Genomic DNA, 23,921 nt, shown 5'->3' on the forward strand with positions numbered 1-23,921 from the left:
ATCACAAACAATTCATCCGAGTGAACTATATGCTGTATATCGCACACATCTTCATCTGGCTGCCCGTTTTCTTTGTTCCTCCTCATCGCAAACAGTTAATTGAGCTGAACCGTATGCCCTGTATCGCACACGCAACTAAAATCTAAATCGTGTTTGATGCATCCTCCATCGCAAACGTTTTGCACCTTTTTTGATGGTTTTTTACACCACCGTTTGCGATTATGACACCGCACACGATTTCGTCGAAGAGTCTCTGATTGTAGTGTCGTGTCAGCAGCAACCTGTAGTAGTGAAAGTGGGCCAAGTACAGACAATAACGACGTCCTCATGACCATCATGCCGCCATGCACTTCACCACAAATACTGTGCCTATGAAAAGGGGAAGAAGAAGATGCGGTGGCGATGATTGTGAGGGCGCCGGAGCCAGGACACCGAAGCATGCCAATCGAGCTGGACTCCAACGAGGAAGAAGAGACGGTGGTGCAGGTCCAGGAGAAGACCAAGACCAAGGCCACCCGCCAATCCAACCGCCTACAGGGTCCCCGAGGCTAAGATGTATGCGTACTATGTAAGATGGACCATAATCCCCATTCCTATTATACTCAATCCGGATCGGAAACCTCATATCTATCGGTTATGTTATGATCACTCCTATGGTGTTTACACCGATTTCAAGTTCCCCTAACGTGAATCGAATCTAAACTCGAATCGAATGCAACGTAGTAGGCGAGGAGGGAAAAAAATAGCTTACCGCCATTGCCGAATGCTGCTACGGATGCCGGTGAAGGTGACCGGAGGTTGACTTGCTGTTCTCTGATTTGCTGCACGCCACCGCCGTCGTTGTCGGTGAGAGTGGGGAGAGGGAAGAGAGAGTGGTGAGGGAAGGTGAGGGTAATAACTGTCGGCGCTTTGAGAAGCAACACGCCTTCTCGAGTGTAGCTCCTCGCGTGCAGCCCACACGCCTCGCGCGGGCCTGGCTCGCGAGAAACTGCCAATTCAAGCGTGCCTTGCGAGACAGGCCCAAAGATGCATTAAAGTTCGTGCTATGCAGGCTCAGTAGTGTATGTTAATAGCCAATCAGTCAGTTTTCTTTTCGCATGAGTCTAGTTGGACCTTATGCGGGCAACCAAAAGCGTGTGCGTTCGCCCCACTGTTTGACGCACAACTGTTTCACGCACAGAGCCTCAAATAGGTTTTTCGGCTTCAGCCATAACTGCCCAGCCCATCGCTGAAGTCCGTCGCGGGAAACACAGGGCAGGATCGCCGCGGACTGCGGTCAGATCGTCGCTGCTGCACCGATCGCTTCTCCGCCGCGGCTGCCACTGCGCGCAGAACCACCTGGAGCCCCGCCGCCGCCGTCGTCAGCCACACCACACGGGCTTTGCCCGGCGTCAGCGAGGGGAGCGAGAAGAGTGGGGACGACGCCAGGGAGGCGAACAGGGAGCCACCCGTCCAGACGAAGCGGGGGCGATCGAGGTGTGATTTCTATCTATGCATATGCAGCCTATTCATCAGGAACACCATCAGGGAGGCCACATGACATGAGCGCACAAACTCCAATACTCCATGCTGCGGAGGGTCAGAACTCTGAACTCTGAGCATACAGAAGAAGAAAGCCCTGTTGCACGGACACGGCATCATCTGCCATATAGAAAAACAGATGATATTGAGAACTCAAAACGCCTGATCCCATCAGGCCCAGGACTCAGGACCTGTTACTGCCAAATGCCAAGATAGCACAGATCGCTGCAGATTACCCAAGCTCAGCAGCAGACATAAACAAGCAGGCAGAGAAGCACAATCTGCCCCAGCAAACACAATGGCGAAACGCCACAGCCATCATCGGTGCTTTCGACAAACAAACTTTAACCCAGAACCGTCTGGTTACAGAAGCTAGGACTGGTCCGACCATCAACAACACCCAAGACACTATGCCCAGGCAAAGGAATGTACAACAGTTCACGGTATATACCATACCTAAACATCACCATCATTCTTTTTCTCCGAAGAAACCTGTTTCTATCTTTGTCTGTCCTATAAACCGACACCTGGACTCAAGAACATGACCTGATATAATCTTATAACTTACTCTATGCGGCGACCGATGGCGTACGCTTCCCGGGCGATCTCCGCCTCCCGTTTCACATTTTCAGCCAGGCTGGCCATGGCACCTGAGAGCTTTGAGAGTCGATCGAACATTGCGGTAAGACCGCCCTGCAGGGTTGCCATATCTGATTCAGTCTCTGACGATTTTTCACCCTCTGCCCCAGTGTCTGAAGATCTCTTCTTCGCTGCCTTCTTCTGTTCTGCTGCCTGGTGCTTGTACATTTTCTTGAGATCTGCTGCAAGGTTCTTGATGGAGTCGCATGATTCTTCAGACGGGAGCGATGACATTCCTGCGGACAAATCCCCCAAGAGAACAAATAGGGGTGGAGCAAGGTGTTGGCGAGGCGAGAGGGTCAGGTTTCCTTCCCCTGATCGGTCTCGTGGTTGCACCACACATTTCTGCAGCCAGGAGTGCAGACCACCCACATAGTTTTTGTAACCATCAACCCAGCCTGCCAAACTGGAGTAGAAGACTCCCAGTTCAGTGATGAGGTTCATCAAGGCATGTCCGCGCGACTCGCTTGGAGGAGACATTGCTGGGAGCTTTGCATCTGTTGGAGAGGTAATTTTCTGCTGCATTTGGTGAACTTCCTGCAGCACCCTCCACATGCGCGTCTGCCTGTCAGTGTCGTGCACAATAATAAGTATGATATCCACATTTAATGTCAGAGCCTACATATAACATTTTAGCCAATACCTTCACAACCTTTGCATACTACCTCAAAAGGAATACATTATTTAACCATAACAGGTGTAATTACAGTTTTGACAATGGTCCTGAAATCCTCACATGTGCTGTACATAGCGCTACGAAGAAAATAAAGGCTTACCCTTGTAGTAATTCAAGAAGTTGGGGCTGCAACTCTTCATCTCTTAACTTCTCAATTGTTTTTGAAATTGTGTATAGTGCTTCAGTTCCTACCACGAGTCGTGAATACAACCCTTTGGTAGTAACCCGAGTTTTGTCAACTTGCCTGGCATCCGCATCCCTTGCACACTGATGGCTTAGCTGAGCACATTTTTTGTCATATATCTGCTCGATTGATTCAATATTCTGCAAATCGCAAGTTTGCAACACCAGTTTAAGCAGTTAGGTCAGAGTGTATCAAATAAGACAGAAAAATAGCATGTACACTTATATAGAAATAATGCAAATAAACAGAATTTACTGAAACTTCTGACAGTAATAAGATATTCCGTGACCTAAAAATATCGGATGCCTGTGAGAGGTTATCCCATGGCAATTTCTGCATTTATTAGATATATATAAATAAATACTAATCTTACTTCAATATTTTGAACGATGCAAAATACTCCCTCCGTAAAGAAATATAAGAGCGTTTAGGTCACTACTAGGTCACTAAAGTAGTGACCTAAACGCTCTTATATTTCTTTAAAGAGGGAGTATAAGGGATGCATTAGATATTTGGTTTAGGATCGAAACATAGAACCCATATTTTAAACATCCACTTTTTTAAAACAAAAAACTAACCATTCAGTTCTCTCACCCACCGTCTTCCATGTCACTCAAAGTCCTCTCCTTTTTTTTTAGAACAAAGACGCAAGAAGTGTCCGGCTTTAAATTAATAAAGCCCACCAACAGGCAGCATCCAAGTTCGACACAACACAGAAACAAACCACGGGGCCTAGGCCCAAAAAAGTCATCTCCTCGCTTGCCAAACCTCCCCGCCCATAAGTTGATAGCACTGTCATGCCACAATACCTCCCCCTAACAATCCAAAACCTTGTTCCTGCTCAACTCCCATCCAACTCATTGCCCCCCCCCCCTACCCTATTGGTCATCCCCAAATTTTTCATTGTGAAGCACCTACCTTCAAGAAATATGAGATCTGAATCCTAGATGGCGCTTCATCGCACATATCTTGAAAGAAATCCAAGGCTATTGGATGGCCGGATGTATCCTATTCTTTATGTAAATTCTGGTTTATTTTTAGTCCTTCCTAAATCATAATTAGCTCCTATAGCTTTTGGTATCACCCAGTAAGTCAACCCCGAAGAGCTAAGATCTAGTGTGAGTAGCGAGCAGACGTAAGCGTAATATTGCACATGCTAATACCATTAGCTTATTCACCGACCACATGCACGAGAGTGTTCTTTTTTGGCGTGTAGCAGGCATCAACAAAGTGAAAGGTTATCAGAAAAGAACACAACCACAAACACGAGGAAAATGCAGCAACCGACAAACTATAGATATGTCCTAAAACAGAAACAACCACCAAATTAAATCATGGATACAGCCACAAAAAAGTGTCAATAGAATAATCTATTGGTTACCAGAATGTGCTCTATGTTTCAAGCAACTTAATGCACAAATTTATAACCTGTAATGTAATATAAACTACCTAATGTGGGATAAATGGCCTAATCTACTAGTAGGTAGGTAGAATATAACTGTAGTTCTTATGTTAAAAGCATATGTACCGCAGTTACCAATTTCGTTCTACCGCGAGCCAATTTGCTGAGAAGGTTACGGGTTCCCCTATAATATTTGGGAGGAGAAGTTTTGTACAACCAAACCGCGACTCGCACATATAACGTTCACGGTGACAATGGTTTGTACACAATTACACAAAATGATATTATGAGCTGATTGTTTCTACCAACACCGAAGGCATACTTGGGGAGGCTCTGTTTCACATTGTATATACTTTTGAATAATTGAATTATGATGCTTTCAACCTTGTACATTGTCTTGTATTTAACCTAATTTTCTGTACACTTGTTGAATAGCTCCAATATTTGGTTTAAGACCAAAAATAGAAACCATGTACATTAAACATCTGCTATTGTAAAAAAAAATAACCCTTCAGTTCTCTCATCCACCGCCTTTAAAGTCCTCTCCTCGCTTGCCAAACCTCCCCTCACACAAGTTGATTGCATTGTCATGCCACAATACCTCCCTTCAACAATCCGAAACCTTATTCCCTGATCAGCTCCCACCCTCATCAGCCCTCCCCAAAATTTTCATTGTAAGCAACATACCTTCAAGCAATATGGGATCTGAATCCTAGATGGCGCTTTACCGCACATATCTTGAAGAAAATCCACGGCTGGTGGATGGCTGGATGTATCCAATTGTTATGTAAATTCTACTCCCTCTGTAAATAAATATAAGAGCGTTTAGATCACTACTTTAGTGATCTAAACGCTCTTATATTTCTTTATGGAGGGAGTAGTTTATTTTTAGTCCAACCTAAATCATAATTAGCTTCTGTGGCTTTTGGTATCACACAGTTAGTCAACCCTGAATAGCTTAGATCTAGTGTGAGTAGTAAGCAGACATAAGCCTAATATTGCACATGCTAATACTATTGGCTTATTCACCGACCACATGATGAAAGTATTCTTTTATTTGGCGTGTAGCGGGCATCAACAAAGTGAAAGGTTATTGCAAAAGAACGCAACGACAAACACGAGGAAAATGCAGCAACCAAAAAATTATAGGCAAGTCCAAAAAGAGAAACAACTCTACATTAAAAAAAATTAAATCATGGATACAGCCACAAAAAGGTGTCGCTAAAATAGCCTATTGGTTACCAAAATATGTCCTATGTTTTTAGAAACTTAATGCACAAATTCATAACCTGCAAAGTAAAAATGAACTACCTAATGTGGGAATAAATGGCCTAATCCACTAGTAGGTAGGTAGAATATAACTGTAGTTCTTATGTTAAAAGCATATGTAGCACAGTTACCAAGTTTGTTCTACAGCGAGCCAATTTGCCGAGAAGGGTATGGGTTCTCCTATACTTTTTGGGAGGAAATGCTGCATACAAACAAACAGCGACCCGGACATATGACATTCATGGTGACATTGGTTTGTACACAATTACACAAAATGATAATTCGGAGCTAATTGTTTCTACCAACACCATGGGCATACTAGGGGAGACTCTGTTTAACATTTTTTTAAGAATTGAATCATGATTCTTGCAAGCTGTACATTATTTTGTTTTGAACCTATTTTTCTGTACACTTGTTAAATAGCACCAAGATGTTAAGAATTCTAGATAGGAGGAATAGACGTGAAGTACCAAGCGTATATGTTAGATTTCATGCTATCTAGTATTACTGGTACTCAGAGTGCAACTTTAATTGTCAAATGGCACAGCAGAGACCGGTATAGTAGGAACAATGCACCCTGAGCATCATGCAATTTTTGTTTATTCAATATTAAATCAAACATTAACACAATTTGGTGACACTTGTGTAGCCTTGGACATTAACTTCGACTCAACTACAAAAGGCAACTACTCATTTGGAAAATCCTTGGAAGTTCCTATTGTGTTGGACGTGAGATGGATATGAGCTATCTAAGTCTGCCGGATGGTTTGAAAAAAAATATTTGTAAGACCATACTCTGCTTTGTTTTCAAATATAATTCATCACTATAGAGAAATGCATTAGCATGTGATAATTTATACTTTACTGTCTATGGTTGAGGTAATATAATCACCACTTACAACTTCATAATTCCTGTAAGCAACTTACTCAAAAAAGATTGCTGGAAAATAAGGACAACAGAAAAAAGGGCAGCCCGGTGCATGTAGCTCCCGCTTGCGCAGGGTCCGGGAAAGGGTCCGACCACTTTGGGTCTATAGGACGCAGCCTTTCCCTACATTTCTGTAAGAGGCTGTTTTCAGGACTTGAATCCGTGACCGATCAAAAGGCAGCAGCTTTACCACTGCGCCAAGGCTCCCCTTCAAAATAAGGACAACAGAAGTAAAGCTTTTATTTTTGAGACACAAATATCTCCTAGGCACGATCCAAAATCCTAGACTTGGCTAAAACACCTACAGAACACAACATACGGACCCATCTCCGCGCTAATCTCTACCCCCCTGATTTTCACTGTGGACCCTCCCGCCCCCTGATTTCCACTATATCTTGACACGTCACGCCATAACTTTAATCCTGTACAAATTTGCCCGTAGGTGTAGTGTCTCTCGCGTGATCATAGGATCATAACGATAGCTCATCGTGCAAAGAGGATCTCCAAGTAAATGCGAAGAACTCCTTTCAAGCATGTGAGTTGCAGGAAATACTTTTGTTTAGCTACACAACATTTAGCCCGGATGCAAAAGGAGACATCACATTACAATAAAGACTATCTAAGTCCAGAAAATGCTTGAGAGCTCACTAGAAAAATAAATCGGTCTTGTCCATAATACAGTAATGGTGTAATTATGTTGGATGCCATATATGGTTTCCTATCTAGAAGATTAACATGTGACACACAATAGCATACATATAAAAAACGTGTCCACATAATTTCTAAATATACATTTGTAGCGTCATTACAACTCTGCTTAAGAAAAGATAGCTTCAGATATTACTGAAAATAGTGGTTACACCTACAAAAAGGTCAATGCACAATATGCTACAGGTCTACTGGAAAACACAGGACAAGCACAATCTCATGATTCTATACTGATAACGCAAAAGTTCCATTTTCAGTGTAGTTAATCCTATAAGCATCTGTTGAACAACACATGTTGGCTCACCTTTAACTCATCATAAATCTTTATTTCCCAAGCATAGAGTCTATCTAAAGAGGATGCATGACTTCCTGAAATCATACAAAACTCTTCAACAAAATCGCTAATGCTTTCTGGAGGGTCATCATCCTTCTGAACTGAAAATAGTGGATTCTTAGATGATGAAGATCGTGATGAAAGTGAGCGATTCCAAGCGATCACTTTCGTGACATGCTGCTCTGATTCTGCAGTAAAACAGTTAAGAGTAAAATATCCATCCAAACAAGGCTGTTATTGTTTAGCGTACAAACTTCACATATTAATGTATTTGATATGAATAGTAAATATACCATGGGAAGCTACATTTCCAGCATTGCAGCAGAGCAAGGATGATGACAGAGAAAGTGCACACGACGGTTTCCCTGCAATAATTAGCACTGATATTAAGCAAGTATAACCATAGAAGTTCAAGAGAACTGTCTAACTGTAAAAAATGTATTCCTCACCTGTTATCTTGGTTGAAAAGCTTAGTCGAATCTTCCTTGTCTCAAGCATCCTTGAGACCCCATGGCAAGACTCAGCTGCCCGAGCAAATTGGCGCTCGAGTTCTTTCACATCAGACAGAAAATCTTTTGATACGCTGGTGATGGAACTGCTCTTTTCTTCTTCCCTTTCAGTAGATATTTTTGGTACATTAACCTTGTCTACAGACTGGGCTTCGTTTTTTCTATTGTCAGTAATACATGTAGGATTCTGCCCCTCCACATTCTGTGTCTGCACTTGATCAGGTCCTTTGTGTAAGTTTGAGTCATTTGGTAAGTCTGTATCAACAATCTCAATTTCACTACAGTCATTGCGATTCAACTTAAGATGGTCAAAATTGTCATCAAGGTCTTTACATCCATGTGTTCCCAACTGTTCTTGCACCTCAGCTATTTGACTAGAGGAAGCTTGACCCCTTCCATCGACATGGCCAAAGTCATCCAAAGTTGCCTCACAGTTCTCTGAGACATGGGTGGCAACATTTTCACTCACATCATTTGGTTCAAAGAAATCCCATGGGGGGCAAAATTCCGGAGACAACGGTGGTGAAACCGAAGTCAGGATGGGCTGCCCTTTTCTAATAAAACTAGCATCACCATCACTTGGGTCGACTGTCACTGTCAAGGATGGGCTTACTTCTGACCTCAAGCGACTAATATCAGAATGGCGGGGCACTTTCAGTGGTGAAATTTTAGAATTGTCTGCAGGTGGCAATGGGGATGGTAAAGCAGACGAAGAGCGAGGGGACTTGTCCGGATCACCCTCATGGTGTGACTCCACAAACTGCCTCAAAGCAACGCCGACATTGCGCAGAGACTGCTCGTACGACAGATGAGCAGCCGAAAGGGCATACCTTGCATCGATTGCTTGTTCAATGTGTTTCAGACGACCCTTGCAGAGCTGCAATGCGGTGTTGCAGTCTTGCTTGGAGGCAGTTGTACCCATGCTTCTTCACTTCCTGTAACAACGAAGACAAGTTATGATTGACATGGAATCCATATGGCTGACAAAGGAAGTAATCATTTGCGTTTGTACTACAAGGCATGTTGGTCGAAAACTAGACCATCTATGCATGTTGACTGAAGTTATAGAATTTTACTGCATTCAGTAATTAAAAGAAACAGGGGAGGTTAGAAAATCAGAGTTTCAAGGCACGGGTAAGCAAGGATTTTACCCACCAAGTAACGAAATGAAAACAATACTCAGGCACCATGTAACAGGAAACTCTAATCGATAGAAAGAAAGGATAGAAAGAAAGAACGCCCTTTTTTTCAAGATAAAAAACAACAACACTTTGTGAGGTAGAAAATAAATGACATAAAAACTCGCCTATTTTACATGTAAGCAATGATTGTGCCCACCAAGTAATGCGATTCAGATTTTTCTTTGAAATTCAGATTTTTCTGCATTCAGTAATTCACCATGTAACAGGAAACTCTAATCGATGGAAAAAAAAGAACACGTTTACAAGAACACAAATCCACAAAGGCACTTTGCGAGGAAGAAAATAAAATACTACTGCTCGCACATAAAAAAGTCGCCTATTTTGGCACCGCAATATCATCATTACAACCCATCGATTCGGACTAACCCACACGGCTGGAGACCGCACCCGCACAATGATTGATTAATTCATTCATCGGCAAAGCGAACTTCAAAGCCACAGAAAACATCTGGGGGACAAAAGTACAGAGAGAGGCGGAAGCTACGAAATCGAGCTCCATGGACGAACACTTACCTTGGCCTAAACCAACTGGTCGGCCAAACCTCACCTAGGAACCAGAGCGGCCCGCTTCGTCCTGGCAACACGCCACAACCACACGAACAGAGTCAGTCAGAATTCCAGTCGAAGGAACCAAAAAGAACCCAAACCCCAAAAACCCCACGCTTCAACTCGAACCCCCGGAGACGAGGAGGAGGCAATCGGCGGAGCAAGAACGGAGGCCAGAGATCGCACCTTCGCAGGCGCACCGAAAGGCAATCCCCGTCCCGTTCCAGCGCCGAGACCAAGAACAGGAGAGGGTAAAAGACGAAGCAGGCTTGGTTGGCAAGACAGAGCAAAGCCGCGCGGAGACCCCCTCTCCGCTCCGCCCCTCCGCAAAAGCGAGCAACAGGACAAGGGATAGAGAGGAAGCGTTACATTGGCGAGTCAATCCCCCCTATCTCTCTCTATCTTTCTCTCTGCGAGAGCCGCCGCTGGCTGTTTCTCTCTCTCTCTCTCTCTGGGCTGCGCGCTCGTCGCGACCTGGCAGCAGCGATGCGCTGCGTAATGAGCCAGTGCAGCAGCCACGCGAGGCCCCGCCTGGCGCCGAACCTTCGCCCCTCGCTCCGCATGTACCCCGTGTGACGCAACGCCGCGATGGCCCTCGGCTCTGGCCTGCAGCCCGTTGGCGTTGCCATTGCGCTCCTTCAGTTTCTTGTTTGCTCCGTGTGAGGAGAGAGAAACCGGGGAGGCGTGAAGAGATAGAGAGAGGGGGAAAAAGGCTGGGGCCTCATTTATGAAGTAGAAAATCGGGAATGGTGCAGCGGGCGGGGCAGGGGAGTGCGGGCCCCGCAGGAACAGCCACAGGAGGGGAAAGGATGGGAGGGGTGCGTCACAAAGCTCTACCGGATGGACCTACCGGTCAGCCTGATGCGGTGTGTGGCGTGGGCATTGTGATGGTGAAAGGTTTTGATCTTTGCCAGATCTCTTTTAGCAGGAAATGGAAACCTTTTGTGTGATTGTTCTCTATGCCTGGTTTGGTGTATTTTTGGCAAACAGTGATGTTTGGAATTAAGTTTCTCTAAATAAACGTTTGCCTTTGAGCTCCTGCCATGGAAATCAATTGACATTTATTTTGGGCAACCGCCTCTGCACGTCTCAGCGGCATTGGCGGCGTCGACCGGATCCCTGTGAGGACTAGTGATGGTGGTGGCGGCGGCCTCTACGGGTCATCGCAGCAGGGCTTGCAACCCTCGACGACCGCGACAAGACGATTAAGAGATGCGGTGGCGCATCTCTAAGTGCATCAGCGAATCTGCAGGCATGGAGACAATGCTTGTGCGTGGCGCTGTGGGCGCTCGCTGGCAACGCAAGGAAATTTCCGTCTCATGCGAGGGTAACAGGCATCACATGAGGAGGTTTGTGGCGTCAGCGTAGCGTTCAATGCTGATGAAGGCATCTGCCACCAGGGCAGCTACTTCGACAAAATGGTGGATGTTGTAGTGTCCCTGGCGTCAATGTGGGGTGGCAGCAAGCAGATCCCCACTGAGACATGGGCAGCTCCCTAACGGACGTGTCGATGGACTTCGGTGGGAAGACGTTCCATCTTAAAGATGCTGACTTGAACGTTGCTTCATATCCAGGTGAAAACTCTTGTTCTATTCTTTATTGATCGGGCTCAACAGTAATGTACTTGCAGCTATTATCTTGTTCAAAGGTTTGTCCAATCAATGGCATACTGGTCTTCATTGGCTGTTCTCGGCAATCAAAATGAAAATCCTTGTCTAGCTGGATACGACAACGATGACATAAGGATATTTATCCCTAGCTAAAGTCGTTGATGCTAACGAAGTCGATTTAGAGCAATTTTAGTCGTTGCCAAAATTTGGATCGCCATCCGCCATATGGAGCGTGTTCCATAATGCTTTGAAGGTTGTGCGGTCTATGTGCAAACACAAAATCGCCACATGGCAACTGCCGTATTTTCTCCTTCAGTTGGTGCAAAATTTTGTTTTGGTTTAAATGCCATTTAATCCAACCAAAATAGTGCATAAACATCATCAAACACAATAGCTTAATTAGAAATTATATCAGTGGCTAAAATTTGTCGCATTTACATATTTATTGCGACGTTAAATGTCGTTAAGCGACATCTTCAAAATAGGTGTTGATATACTACCGCTACTCAATGCTGCCACCATCTAGTTGTCCTTGTCCTCCTCATCTAAATCCGACAGCTCCTCGAGGTAAGCAAAGTAGTTGGCGTCGTCCTCCTTCTCGGAGCGACGACCATGAGTTGCTGCCACTCCTCCTCGCCGCTGGTTGCGGCGCTGAAGCTTGTTGTCGGTTTCTAAGAACCTACATATGAGTTGTGAGCAACAACCCTTTGAGAGTTCGACCAGGGACTGAGCACATCCAGTAATCCTAAGTCATGGATGAATATGGTGGATGAACTACAAATGAACACAAGAAACTGCCCAGGTTCGGGCCACCTTCTTGGTGTAATCCCCTACTCATGCTTTGTTTTATATTGCAACGGTATGGAGCTACAATGTGTTTGTTACAAGATGAGAAGATCGACACCTATCTCTTCTAAGGCCAACAAGATCGACCGTTGTGCGAGGCTTGGGTCTCCCCTATTTATAGCGTCGAAGGAGGCCTTGTCGAAGGTTTTGATTGGTTGAATATACATTGGAGTAGGCTTGCGTAGCCTCTACTTCGATGGCATGGCTGCCCATGACATGCTTGTACGAGTGATGATGACGTCCTTCCGGGGTAGTGTGTTACCCCAGACACTTACCAATCTCCTTTGGTATTCATCGGGTGGCAACGAAGTACCGCCACTATTACGTCGTGGGCAACAGAAAAATCTAATTATGATAGCCACGGATGACTTGGTTCACACGGATCCCTTCGGGGCACGAGCACGAGGCCTGGCCGTACACCCTTAGCTTGTTGCCTAACATTGGTAGCCATCCTTTGGGTATGGGTCATCGCTCGTCTTCCTTGGGGACGAGGTCTTCGCCCCTCGGGCGTGTCGATGCGCCCTCCCAGGAGGGCCCCGCAAAGCAATCTCAGGAGTCAAGCCGATATCATCTTCTCGGGGCGCTTCGCACAACCACAGGGCAAGGTCCACCGGATATTGCGGAGTCTCCCAGAGTTTCTCTTCTAGTACATGAAAACATACGACCCATTTTGTTTTTTAGGCCCACTGCACCAGATTGTTATTACCCTGGTTTTATTTACGCCGACAGTAGCCCCTAGGCCCATCTCCCTCTCGCCCGATGGTGGCAGCGAAGAGGGGGTGGAGCCAAGTGATCCTAGGGATATGACATGTGGCAGCCTGGGCCTTCTCACGGGGACTATCAATATCAGCCTTGGCTCCTGCCATAAGAGCATAAGCTTAATCAATTACCCTGCAAAAGAAGAGGCTGCCTTCTCGACTGCTACTCTCATTATTCTTCAGAGATCGTGGGTAGTCACGCCCTTGGGCGAGTGGTTGCCTTCCTGTCAGTTCCTTCGGTTATAAGGGAGAGAAATTGAAATGGTGCTAAGCCGGCCATCTTCCTCCTTCCCTGTTCTTCCGCGGTTGCTTTGTAACATCCCAAATTTTCAATTTGAAATGTTATACATTAGGTCATCATGCATATCATATTTTATTTTGCTTTTGGTTTTGATCCTAGAAAATCCTAAGCAACTCAAGGACCTACAGAGAGAGTTGGGGATTTCGTTATTTACATATTTGAGTTTTTTCAAATTATGTAAATAGGATCATTTGATTTTATTTATTTTATCATCAATTATTTCTATTGCAAAAATATGAGAGAGGGAATAAAATGACTTTCCCAAAATATAGAAATATTGAGGATTTAATAAAAAAATCAAATAAGTTTTATTTCGGAGTTTTTCGGTATTTTTATTTGAATTTAGGAAAAATGTGCGTTTTTCAAAGTTGTAGTTTGGACCCAGATAAATGTTCACTTTATCGGGCTTGATTTTAGGAACCCGGCAAAATTTATTTCGTGTTTTTTGGAGTCCGTTTAGTATTTCTTTTTATTTTTCTTCTGAGCGGAATTATATAAAAAAAACGCGCCGAACCGAGGTTCGCCGCCGCCTCGTTTATCGAGGTTCGCCGCCGCCTCGTTTTCCGTGCAGTTTTTTTTAGAAAAAAAATTCCGTTCGTCGTTTTTCTTTTTCGTTGGATTTTCCACGATTATTTTCTGATCGTGATTTCTGATCCGATTTTCGTTTTAGTATAACTTTTCGCTCGTTTATCGGAATCAGGCGATTCAAGCGCCTGGAGTTTCGTCTCGAAACCCTCTTTCCGAATAATCAACTTAAACAAGTTTTTGCTACTGTAAAATTTGCCCTAGATCCAGATTACTAGAACGAAGTTGTTTTCTTTCGCCGTTTGATTTCTTTTGCTTCGTTTGATTTGATTCTTTTTGCCAACCGGAGTTCTTAAGTTGAACCTTGTGGTTAGATCTTCTATTTGAGTTTTACCTGTGCATTAGATGAGTACTTATTGTATGCTTGTTGTTTGTCTGTGATAGAATACCCGGAGTGCGCCGCCTGTTACTTCGAATCTCTAGGTTACGCGGATCATCAGCAACGCAAGTAACACTTTGATCATACCTTTTCTACAACCCAGTTTTATTGCATTAGATCAATCCTCACACATTGCATGATTAGGATCTAATTAAATTGTGGGATGGGATGTAGATGAGGTAGTACCTATTACCTGTTTATTATCAAACCTTTGGGAGTTACTTCTACGTTTGCTTATTATGCCATGCTATGCTAGTAGATGTGGATTGGGTGAGTGAAATCCATGACAGATGTGAGATTGATAATTAAGGGTTTATCTAAGGTGGCAACCTAACACACATCTGGGTGGATTGCGGCACCTGGGGTTACCAGGACTTGCCTGTTTCTTTTGGACTGCCACCCAGGCCCAAAGGGATCATGAGATTATTCATACTAGAAACTTCCGTGTGCAGCCACAAGCCATTATGGGCTCTGGCATAGTTGACTAAGTTGTGCGAACTCTTATAGTGGTAGACTAGAAGATGTAGGGGATGTAGGTGGTACGGTCTATCACGTCGTAAGGTGCTAGCGCTTCTGAAAGACTATGTCTCGGTCATCCGTTTCTCAAACACCCTGTAGTGCGAGAAACCAAACGGAGGCGATCGAGTCTTGTGGGGAAAAGTGCGTAAACCTCTGCAGAGTGTAACAAACTAGTCATGGTTAGCCGTGTCCCCGGTTATGGACATCTTGAGTATGTAGTACCTGGATTGTCATGTGAATCTCAACATGTTACTCTAAATTAATTTTGTGGGATTTTAATGATGTTACTTAATTGGGATTGAGGATGCTGTCAACCATTCTCAATGTTTAACAACCACCATGTTAGTAATCAAATCTATTCCTTTGAAGTAAGGAAAAATTGGCTTTACGCAAAAACCTTGTAACCATAGAGCTTTTCCACCAGCCAAATATGCATATAGTATAGTTGTTGCATTCCATTTACTCTCTATGTGTTATCTTGCCAGCATATTCCATGTGCTGACCCGTTTTCGGGCTGCAACGTAAATGTTGCAGACTTTTCAGATGACAATTGAGGAGTTTTAGGTCGTGGTTCTATACTCAGTGATGCCGTTGGAGTTGATGGACTCACTTGTTCTTCCAAGCCTTCCGCTGTTATCATTATTAGATGGCCTTAAGCCATATTTATTGTTTTAAGTTCTCTTTTGAGACACTCGATGTAATAAGTGTGTGATTGCTACTCTGCTATAAATCCTCCGAGTACTGTGTGGTGTCAGCATTACTGATCCAGGGATGACACCGGAGCACAGAGATCAGACTGTTTGAGGTCTGGTCGCTACATGCTTGAATCTGTTGGGGAACGCAGTAATTTCAAAAATTTCCTACGCACACGCAAGATCTATCATGGTGATGCATAGAAACAAGAGGGGAAGAGTGTTGTCGACGTACCCTCGTAGACCGTAAGCGGAAGCGTTATGACAACGCAGTTGATGTACTCTAACGTTTTCACGATCCGACCGATCCTAGCACCGAAGGTACGACACCTCCGCGATGTGCACACGTTCAGCTCGGTGACGTCCCACGAACTCTAGATCCATCTGAGTGTCAAGGGAGAGTTTCGTCAGCACGGTGGCATGATGACGGTGATGATGAAGCTACCGGAATAGGGCTTTGCCTAAGCACTGCAACGATATGACCGAGGTTGATTATGGTGGAGGGGGGCACCGCACACGGCTAAGACAATTGTCAACTTGTGTGTCTATGGGGTGCCCCCTCCCCCGTATATAAAGGAATGGAGGAGGGAAGGGCCGGCCCTCTCTATGGCGCGCCCCACGGGGGATTCCTACTCCTAGTAGGAGTAGGTTTCCCCCCTTCCCTAGTTGGAGTAGCAGAAGAAGGAAGGGGAAGAGGGAGAGAAGGAAAGAGGGGTGCGCCGCCCCCTCCCTAGTCCAATTCGGACCATCCCATGGGTGGCGTGCAGCCACCCCTTGAGGCCCTTCTCTCCTTTCCCGTATGGCCCATTAAGGCCCATTACTTTCCTGGCGAATTCCCGTAACTCTCCGGTACTTCGAAAAATACCCGAATCACTCGAAACCTTTCCGATGTCCGAATATAGCCTTCCAATATATCAATCTTTACGTCTTGACCATTTCGAGACTCCTCGTCATGCCCGTGATCTCATCCGGGACTCTGAACAACCTTCGGTACATCAAATCACATAACTCATAATACAAATCGTCATTGAACGTTAAGCGTGCAGACCCTACGGGTTCGAGAACTATGTAGACATGACCGAGATGCATCTCTGGTCAATAACCAATAGCAGAACCTGGATGCTCATATTGGCTCCTGCATATTCTATGAAGATCTTTATCGGTCAAACCGCATAACAACATATGTTGTTCCCTTTGTCATTGGTATGTTACTTGCCCGAGATCCAATCGTCTGTATCATCATACCTAGTTCAATCTCGTTACCGGCAAGTCTCTTTACTCATTCTGTAATGCATCATCCCACAACTAACTCATTCGTCACATTGCTTGCAAGGCTCATAGTGATGTACATAACCGAGAGGGCTCAGAGATACCTCTTCGATGGACGGAGTGACAAATCCTAATCTCGATCTATGCCAACTCAACAAACACCATTGGAGACACCTGTAGAGCATCTTTATAATCACCCGGTTACGTTGTGATGTTTGATAGCACACTAGGTGTTCCTCCGGTATTTGTGAGTTGCATAATCTCATAGTCATAGGAACATGTATAAGTCATGAAGAAAGTAGTAGGAATAAAACTGAACGATCATTATGCTAAGCTAGCTCACGGGACAAAACTCCGTCGCCACGAGACGGGGTCAATATCCATCAACGTCTTCACCAGCACCATATCATCTCAAGCCCTAGTTCATCTCTTGTATCCAATCTTTGTCCCAAAACCTCAGATTGGTACCTGTGGGTTGCTAGTAGTGTTGATTACTCCTTGTAGTTGATGCTAGTTGGTTTATTTGGTGGAAGATCATGTGTTCAGATTCTTTATGCACATTTATACCCCTTTGATTATGAACATGAATATGATTTGTGAGTAGTTACGTTTGTTCTTGAGGACATGGGAGAAGTCTTGCTATAAGTAGTCATGTGAATTTGGTATTCGTTCGATATTTTGATGAGATGTATGTTGTCTCTCCTCTAGTGGTGTCATGTGAACGTCGACTACATGACACTTCACCATTGTTTGGGCCTAGAGGAAGGCATTGGGGAGTAATAAGTAGATGATGGGTTGCTAGAGTGACAGAAGCTTAAACCCTAGTTTATGAGTTGCTTCGTAAGGGGCTGATTTGGATCCATATGTTTCATGCTATGGTTAGGTTTACCTTAATACTTATTTTGTAGTTGCGGATGCTTGCAAGAGGGCTTAATCATAAGTTGGATGCTTGTCCAAGGAAGGGCAGTACCCAAGCACCGGTCCACCCACATATCAAATTATCAAAGTACCGAACGCGAATCATATGAACGTGATGAAAACTAGCTTGACGATAATTCCCATGTGTCCTCGGGAGCGCTTTCCTTTATATAAGAGTTTGTCTAGGCTTGTCCTTTTCTACAAAAAGGATTGGGCCATCTTGCTGCACCTTATTTACTTTCATTACTTGTTACCCGTTAGGCCTTTACAAATTACCTTATCACAAAACTATCTGTTACCGATAATTTCAGTGCTTGTAGAGAATACCTTACTGAAAACTGCTTATCATTTCCTTCTGCTCCTCGTTGGGTTCGCCACTCTTACTTATCGAAAGGAATACAATAGATCCCCTATACTTGTGGGTCATCAATACTCTTTTCTGGCGCCGTTGCCGAGGAGTGAAGCGCATTTGGTAGGTGGAATTTGGTAAGGAAAATTTTATATAGTGTGCTGAAATTTACTGTCACTTGTTACTATGGAACATAATCCTTTGAGGGGCTTGTTCGGGGTATATTCGCCCCGACCAGTAGAGCAAAGAGTTGCTCCTCAACCTACTGAACCTACTAAAAATGTTTACTTTGAAATTCCTTCGGGTATGATAGAGAAACCGCTAGCTAATCCTTTCACAGGTCATGGAACATTACATCCCGATTTGCACCTAATCTATGTGGATGGAGTTTGTGGATTATTTAAGCTTGCAGGTATGCCCGAGGATGTTATCAAGAAGAAGGTCTTCCCTTTATCTTTGAAGGGAAAGGCATTGACATGGTTTAGGCTATGTGATGATATGGGATCATGGAATTACAACCGATTGAAATTGGAATTTCATCAGAAGTTTTATCCTATGCATCTTATTCATCGTGATCGTAATTATATATATAATTTTTGGCCCCGCGAAGGAGAAAGCATCGCTCAAGCTTGGGGGAGGCTTAAGTCAATGTTATATTCATGCCCCAATCATGAGCTCTCAAGAGAAATTATTATTCAAAAAATTTATGCTCGGCTTTCTCTCGATAATCGCTCCATGCTCTATACTTCTTGTACTGGCTCTTTTATGATGAATACTATTGAATTCAAATGGGATTTATTGGAAAGAATTAAATGCAACTCTGAAGATTGGGATCTCGGCGAAGGTAAGGAGTCGGGTATAATACCTAAGTTTGATTGTGTTAAATCTTTTATGGATACCGATGCTTTCCATGAATTTAGCACTAAATATGGACTTGACTCTGAGATAGTAGCTTCTTTCTGTGAATCCTTTGCTACTCATGTTGATCTCCCTAAGGAGAAGTGGTTTAAATATAATCCTCCCATTGAAGTAAAAGTAGCTGCACCTATTAAAGTTGAAGAAAAGACTATCACTTATAATGATTCTGTTGTTCCTACTACTTATATTGAGAAACCACCTTTCCCTGTTAGAATAAAGGATCATGCTAAAGCTTCAATTGTGGTTCATAAGAGTAATACTAGAACACCTACACCCCCTAAGCAAATTAAAGTTGAACATAGTATTGCTATGGTTAAAGATCTCTTGGCCGATTATATTGATGGGCATGTTATTTACTTCTGTGATGAAGCTGCTAGAATTGCTAGACCTGACACTAAAAATAAACATAGACCTGTTGTAGGCATGCCTGTTATTTCTGTTAAAATAGGAGATCATTGCTATCATGGCTTATGTGATATGGGTGCTAGTGCAAGTGCAATACCTCATTCCTTATATAAAGAAATTATGCATGATATTGCACCTGCTGAGATAGAGGAAATTGATGTTACAATTAAGCTTGCCAATAGAGACACTATTTCACCAGTTGGGATTGTTAGAGATGTTGAAGTCTTGTGTGGGAAAGTTAAATATCCTGCTGATTTTCTTGTTCTTGGTTCCCCACAAGATAACTTTTGTCGCATTATATTTGGTAGACCCTTCTTGAATATTGTTAATGCTAGGATAGAATGCAAAAAGGATGTTGTTACTATTGGTTTGGGGGATATGTCTCATGAGTTTAATTTTGCTAAATTTCGTAGACAACCCGATGATAAAGAATTGCCTAGTAAAGATGAAATTATTGGTCTTGCTTCTATTGCCGTGCCTCCTAGTGATCCTTTAGAACAATATTTGCTCACCATGAAAATGATATGTTTATGAATGAATGAAGGGAAATAGATGAAGTATTCTTTAAACAGGGACCTATTTTGAAACACAACTTGCCGGTTGAAATCCTAGGGGATCCTCCTCCACCCAAGGGTGATCCCGTGTTTGAGCTTAAACCTTTACCTGATACTCTTAAATATGCTTATCTTGATGAGAAAGAGATATATCCTGTTATTATTAGTGCTAACCTTTCAAAGCATGAAGAAAAAAATTATTGAAAACTCTGAAGAAGCACTGTGCTGCTATTGGATATACTCTTGATGATCTTAAGGGCATTAGTCCCACTCTATGCCAGCGCAAAATAAAACTGGAGAAAGACGCGAAACCGGTTGTGGATCACCAAGGACGGTTAAATCCTAAGATGAAAGAAGTGGTAAGAAAAGAAATACTAAAGCTTCTGGAGGCAGGTATAATTTATCCCGTTACTGATAGTCAGTGGGTGAGTCTTGTCCATTGTGTCCCTAAGAAGGGAGGTATTACTGTTGTTCCTAATGATAAAGATGAATTGATCCCACAAAGAATTGTTACAGGTTATAGAATGGTAATTGATTTCCGCAAATTAAATAAAGCTACTAAAAAGGAGCATTACCCTTTACCTTTTATTGATCAAATGCTAGAAAGATTATCCAAACATACACATTTTTTATTTCTAGATGGTTATTCTGGTTTCTCTCAAATACCTGTGTCAAAAGAGGATCAAGAAAGACAACTTTTACTTGCCCTTTCGGTACTTTTGCTTATAGACGTATGCCTTTTGGTTTATGCTATGCACCTACTACCTTTCAAAGATGTATGACTGCTATATTCTCTGACTTTTGTGAAAAGATTGTTGAGGTTTTCATGGATGATTTTTCCGTATATGAAACTTCTATTGATGATTGCTTAAGCAACCTTGATTGAGTTTTGCAGAGATGTGAAGAAACTAATCTTGTCTTGAATTGGGAGAAGTACCACTTTATGGTTAATGAAGGTATTGTCTTGGGGCATAAAATTTCTGAAAGAGGTATTGAAGTTGATAAAGCTAAATTTGATGCTATTGAAAAGATGTCGTGTCCTAAGGACATTAAAGGTATAAGAAGTTTCCTTGGTCATGCCGGTTTTTATAGGAGGTTCATTAAAGACTTCTCAAGAATTTCTAGGCCTCTGACTAATCTCTTACAAAAAGATGTTCCTTTTGTCTTTGATGATGATTGTGTAGAAGCATTTGAAATACTTAAGAGAACTTTGATTTCTGCACCTATTGTTCAGCCTCCTGATTGGAATTTACCATTTGAAATTATGTGTGATGCTAGTGATTATGCTGTCGGGGTTGTTCTAGGACAAAGAGTTGATAAGAAATTAAATGTTATCCAATATGCTAGTAAGACTCTGGACAGTGCCCAGAGAAATTATGCTACCACCGAAAAAGAATTTTTAGCAGTTGTATTTGCTTGTGATAAGTTCAGACCTTATATTGTTGATTCTAAAGTAACTGTTCACACTGATCATGCTGCTATTAGATATCTTATGGAAAAGAAAGATGCTAAACCTAGACTTATTAGATGGGTTCTCTTGCTACAAGAATTTGATTTGCATATTATTGATAGAAAGGGAGCTGAGAACCCCGTTGGAGACAACTTGTCTAGGTTAGAGAATGTTCTTGATGACCCACTACCTATAGATGATAGATTTCCTGATGAACAATTAGCTGTCATAAATGCTTCTCGTACTGCTCTATGGTATGTTGATTATGCTAATTATATTGTTGCTAAATTTATACCACCTAGTTTCACTTACCAACAAAAGAAAAAGTTTTTCTATGATTTAAGACATTACTTCTGGGATGACCCACACCTTTATAAATAAGGAGTAGATGGTGTTATTAGACGTTGTGTACCTAAGCATGAACAGGAACATATCCTACGCAAGTGTCATTCCGAGACTTATGGAGTACACCATGCTGGAGACAGAACTGCACATAAGATTTTTTGCAGGAAAACTCCTCTCTAAATGGGAAGGTCCTTACGTCATCGAGGAGGTCTATCGTTCCGGTGCCAAAATCAACAACTTTGAAGGAACAAATCCCAGGGTGGTGAAGGGTCAAAGAATCAAACATTATGTCTCAAGTAGTCCTATAAATGTTGATACTAATGTTATCAAAACCGTAACCCCGTAGGAATACATAAGGGACACTTTCCAGAACATTTCAGCCTCCGAAAAGGAATAGGTATGTGGTACGGTAAGTAAACCGACTCCAAAACAGTTCTAATAGCAATTTTTCTCCGTTTTGGAATATTTAAGAAAATAGGAAAATAAGAAGCAATCCGGGAAGGACACGAGGCGTGGGCACCTCGTGTGCTCTCCGGACTCCGTTTTCTTGCATGATACTTCTTTTGGTAGGTAAAAATTCATTATATAATCTACCGAAGGTTTTGACCATTGTATCACGCAAATATCTTCTGTCTTTGTTTCGAGCTGTTTTTCTGATAGATCTAGATCGCCATGACGTCTCCAAGTGCCCCCAAGGACAAGTTCTTCAAGAAGGTCATCAACCCCTACCTCGCGGAGGTGCTGCAACACCCTCAAACCATTGAGATGCGTGAGGGGTTGCTGCACATCCGCGATGTTGAGGGACCTAGGAGGACTGGAAGCGTGGAGACAAGACTTGAGGCAATGGAGCAGTTTTCAAGTGCCGGGAGATGGTGGAGCGTGGACTCGACGCCAACCACATAATGATCACGAAGTTCACCAACAACACCAAGCAAGATGCCAGGAACATCGGGGAGACCATCTTCAAGCTTCATGAGAAAATCGAGCATCTCCAAGCCCAGATCTATGACCTGCAAAACCAAAACTGTGAGTATGAATATAGATTCAAGAGGATGAGTTTGGCTGCAGATTTGAGGATCCCGGAGACTCGATCATCCTTCTATGATGGTGAGCATATGCCTTGGAAGATGGACGACACGCCTACATCATCAACAACTCCATCATCACCACCTCCGAGGAAGGAGACATAAACACATGGGTATGGGCACTCCCCTTGGCAATTGCCAAGCTTGGGGGAGTTCCCCGGTACCGTATCACCATCACACTTTTATCTTTACCGTTTTTCTTAGTTCGACCCTTTTGGTAATATCTTGATCTAGTAGAATGAAGTTTTAGTATGATATAGTTTTGAGTTTTGCTTTATGATCCTTCTATGTAATCGAGTCCGTGAGCTATATAATAAAGATTAGTGTTGAGTCAAGGGCTTGGCCATCTTGCTATGATCTTGAGGGAATAAAAATAAAAAGGAAGAGAAAGAATAAAAAGAATTAAAGAGATCATATGGATCTTATGGAGAGTAATGACTTCACATATAAAAAGTATGATGAATAAAAGTTGTTGAGAGTTGACAAACATAGTTTTGGTCATTGTGGCAATCAATAGGAAGTAATAAAGAAAGAGAGGTCTTCACATATAAATATACTATCTTGGACATCTTTTATTATTGTGAGCACTCATTAAAATATGACATGCTAAAGAGTTGATGTTGGACAAAGAACACAACATAATGGGTTATGTTTTCTTACATCCGAAATAAATTATATTGTCATGGATCATCCAACATGTTGAGCTTGCCTTTCCCTGTCATGCTAGCCAAATTCTTCACACCAAGTAGAGATACTACTTGTGCTTCCAAATATCCTTGAACCCAGTTTTGCCATGAGAGTCCACCATACCTACCTATGGATTGAGTAAGATCCTTCAAGTAAGTTGTCATTGTTGCAAGCAATAAAAATTGCTCTCTAGATATGTATGATTTATTAGTGCGGAGAAAATAAGCTTTATACGATCTTGTGATGTGGAAGAAATAAAAGCGACGGACTGCATAATAAAGGTCCATATCACAAGTAGCAATATAAAGTGACGTTCTTTTGCATTAAGATTTC

General features: G+C 42.9%; 1 protein-coding gene across 1 annotated transcript; it reads right to left on the reverse strand.

Annotated features, from left to right (window-relative positions):
* Positions 1 to 1,790: 1,790 nt before the first annotated feature.
* Positions 1,791 to 10,617, reverse strand: LOC125556049 (uncharacterized). Its single transcript, XM_048718851.2, has 7 exons — positions 10,105 to 10,617; positions 9,886 to 9,946; positions 8,111 to 9,105; positions 7,955 to 8,026; positions 7,632 to 7,849; positions 2,937 to 3,160; positions 1,791 to 2,725 (listed from the first exon to the last, which is right to left on the reverse strand). The coding sequence occupies exons 3-7, from the start codon at positions 9,090 to 9,092 to the stop codon at positions 2,086 to 2,088; spliced, it is 2,136 nt and encodes a 711-aa protein (XP_048574808.1). The 5' UTR covers positions 9,093 to 9,105; positions 9,886 to 9,946; positions 10,105 to 10,617; the 3' UTR covers positions 1,791 to 2,085.
* Positions 10,618 to 23,921: the final 13,304 nt, after the last annotated feature.

Source organism: Triticum urartu, chromosome 5A (genome assembly GCF_056163025.1).
Source record: "Triticum urartu cultivar PI428250 chromosome 5A, HENAU_Tu73, whole genome shotgun sequence".
Taxonomy (NCBI): Eukaryota; Viridiplantae; Streptophyta; class Magnoliopsida; order Poales; family Poaceae; genus Triticum; species Triticum urartu.

Excerpts from the sequence above, each read along its gene's own strand:
- LOC125556049 (XM_048718851.2), bottom strand. The coding sequence starts at position 9,092 with ATGGGTACAACTGCCTCCAAGCAAGACTGCAACACCGCATTGCAGCTC. Across the intron at positions 7,850-7,954 it reads TGGAAATGTAGCTTCCCATG|AATCAGAGCAGCATGTCACG; the intron begins GTATATTTACTA and ends GTTTTACTGCAG. Across the intron at positions 2,726-2,936 it reads CTTCTTGAATTACTACAAGG|GCAGACGCGCATGTGGAGGG; the intron begins GTAAGCCTTTAT and ends CGACACTGACAG.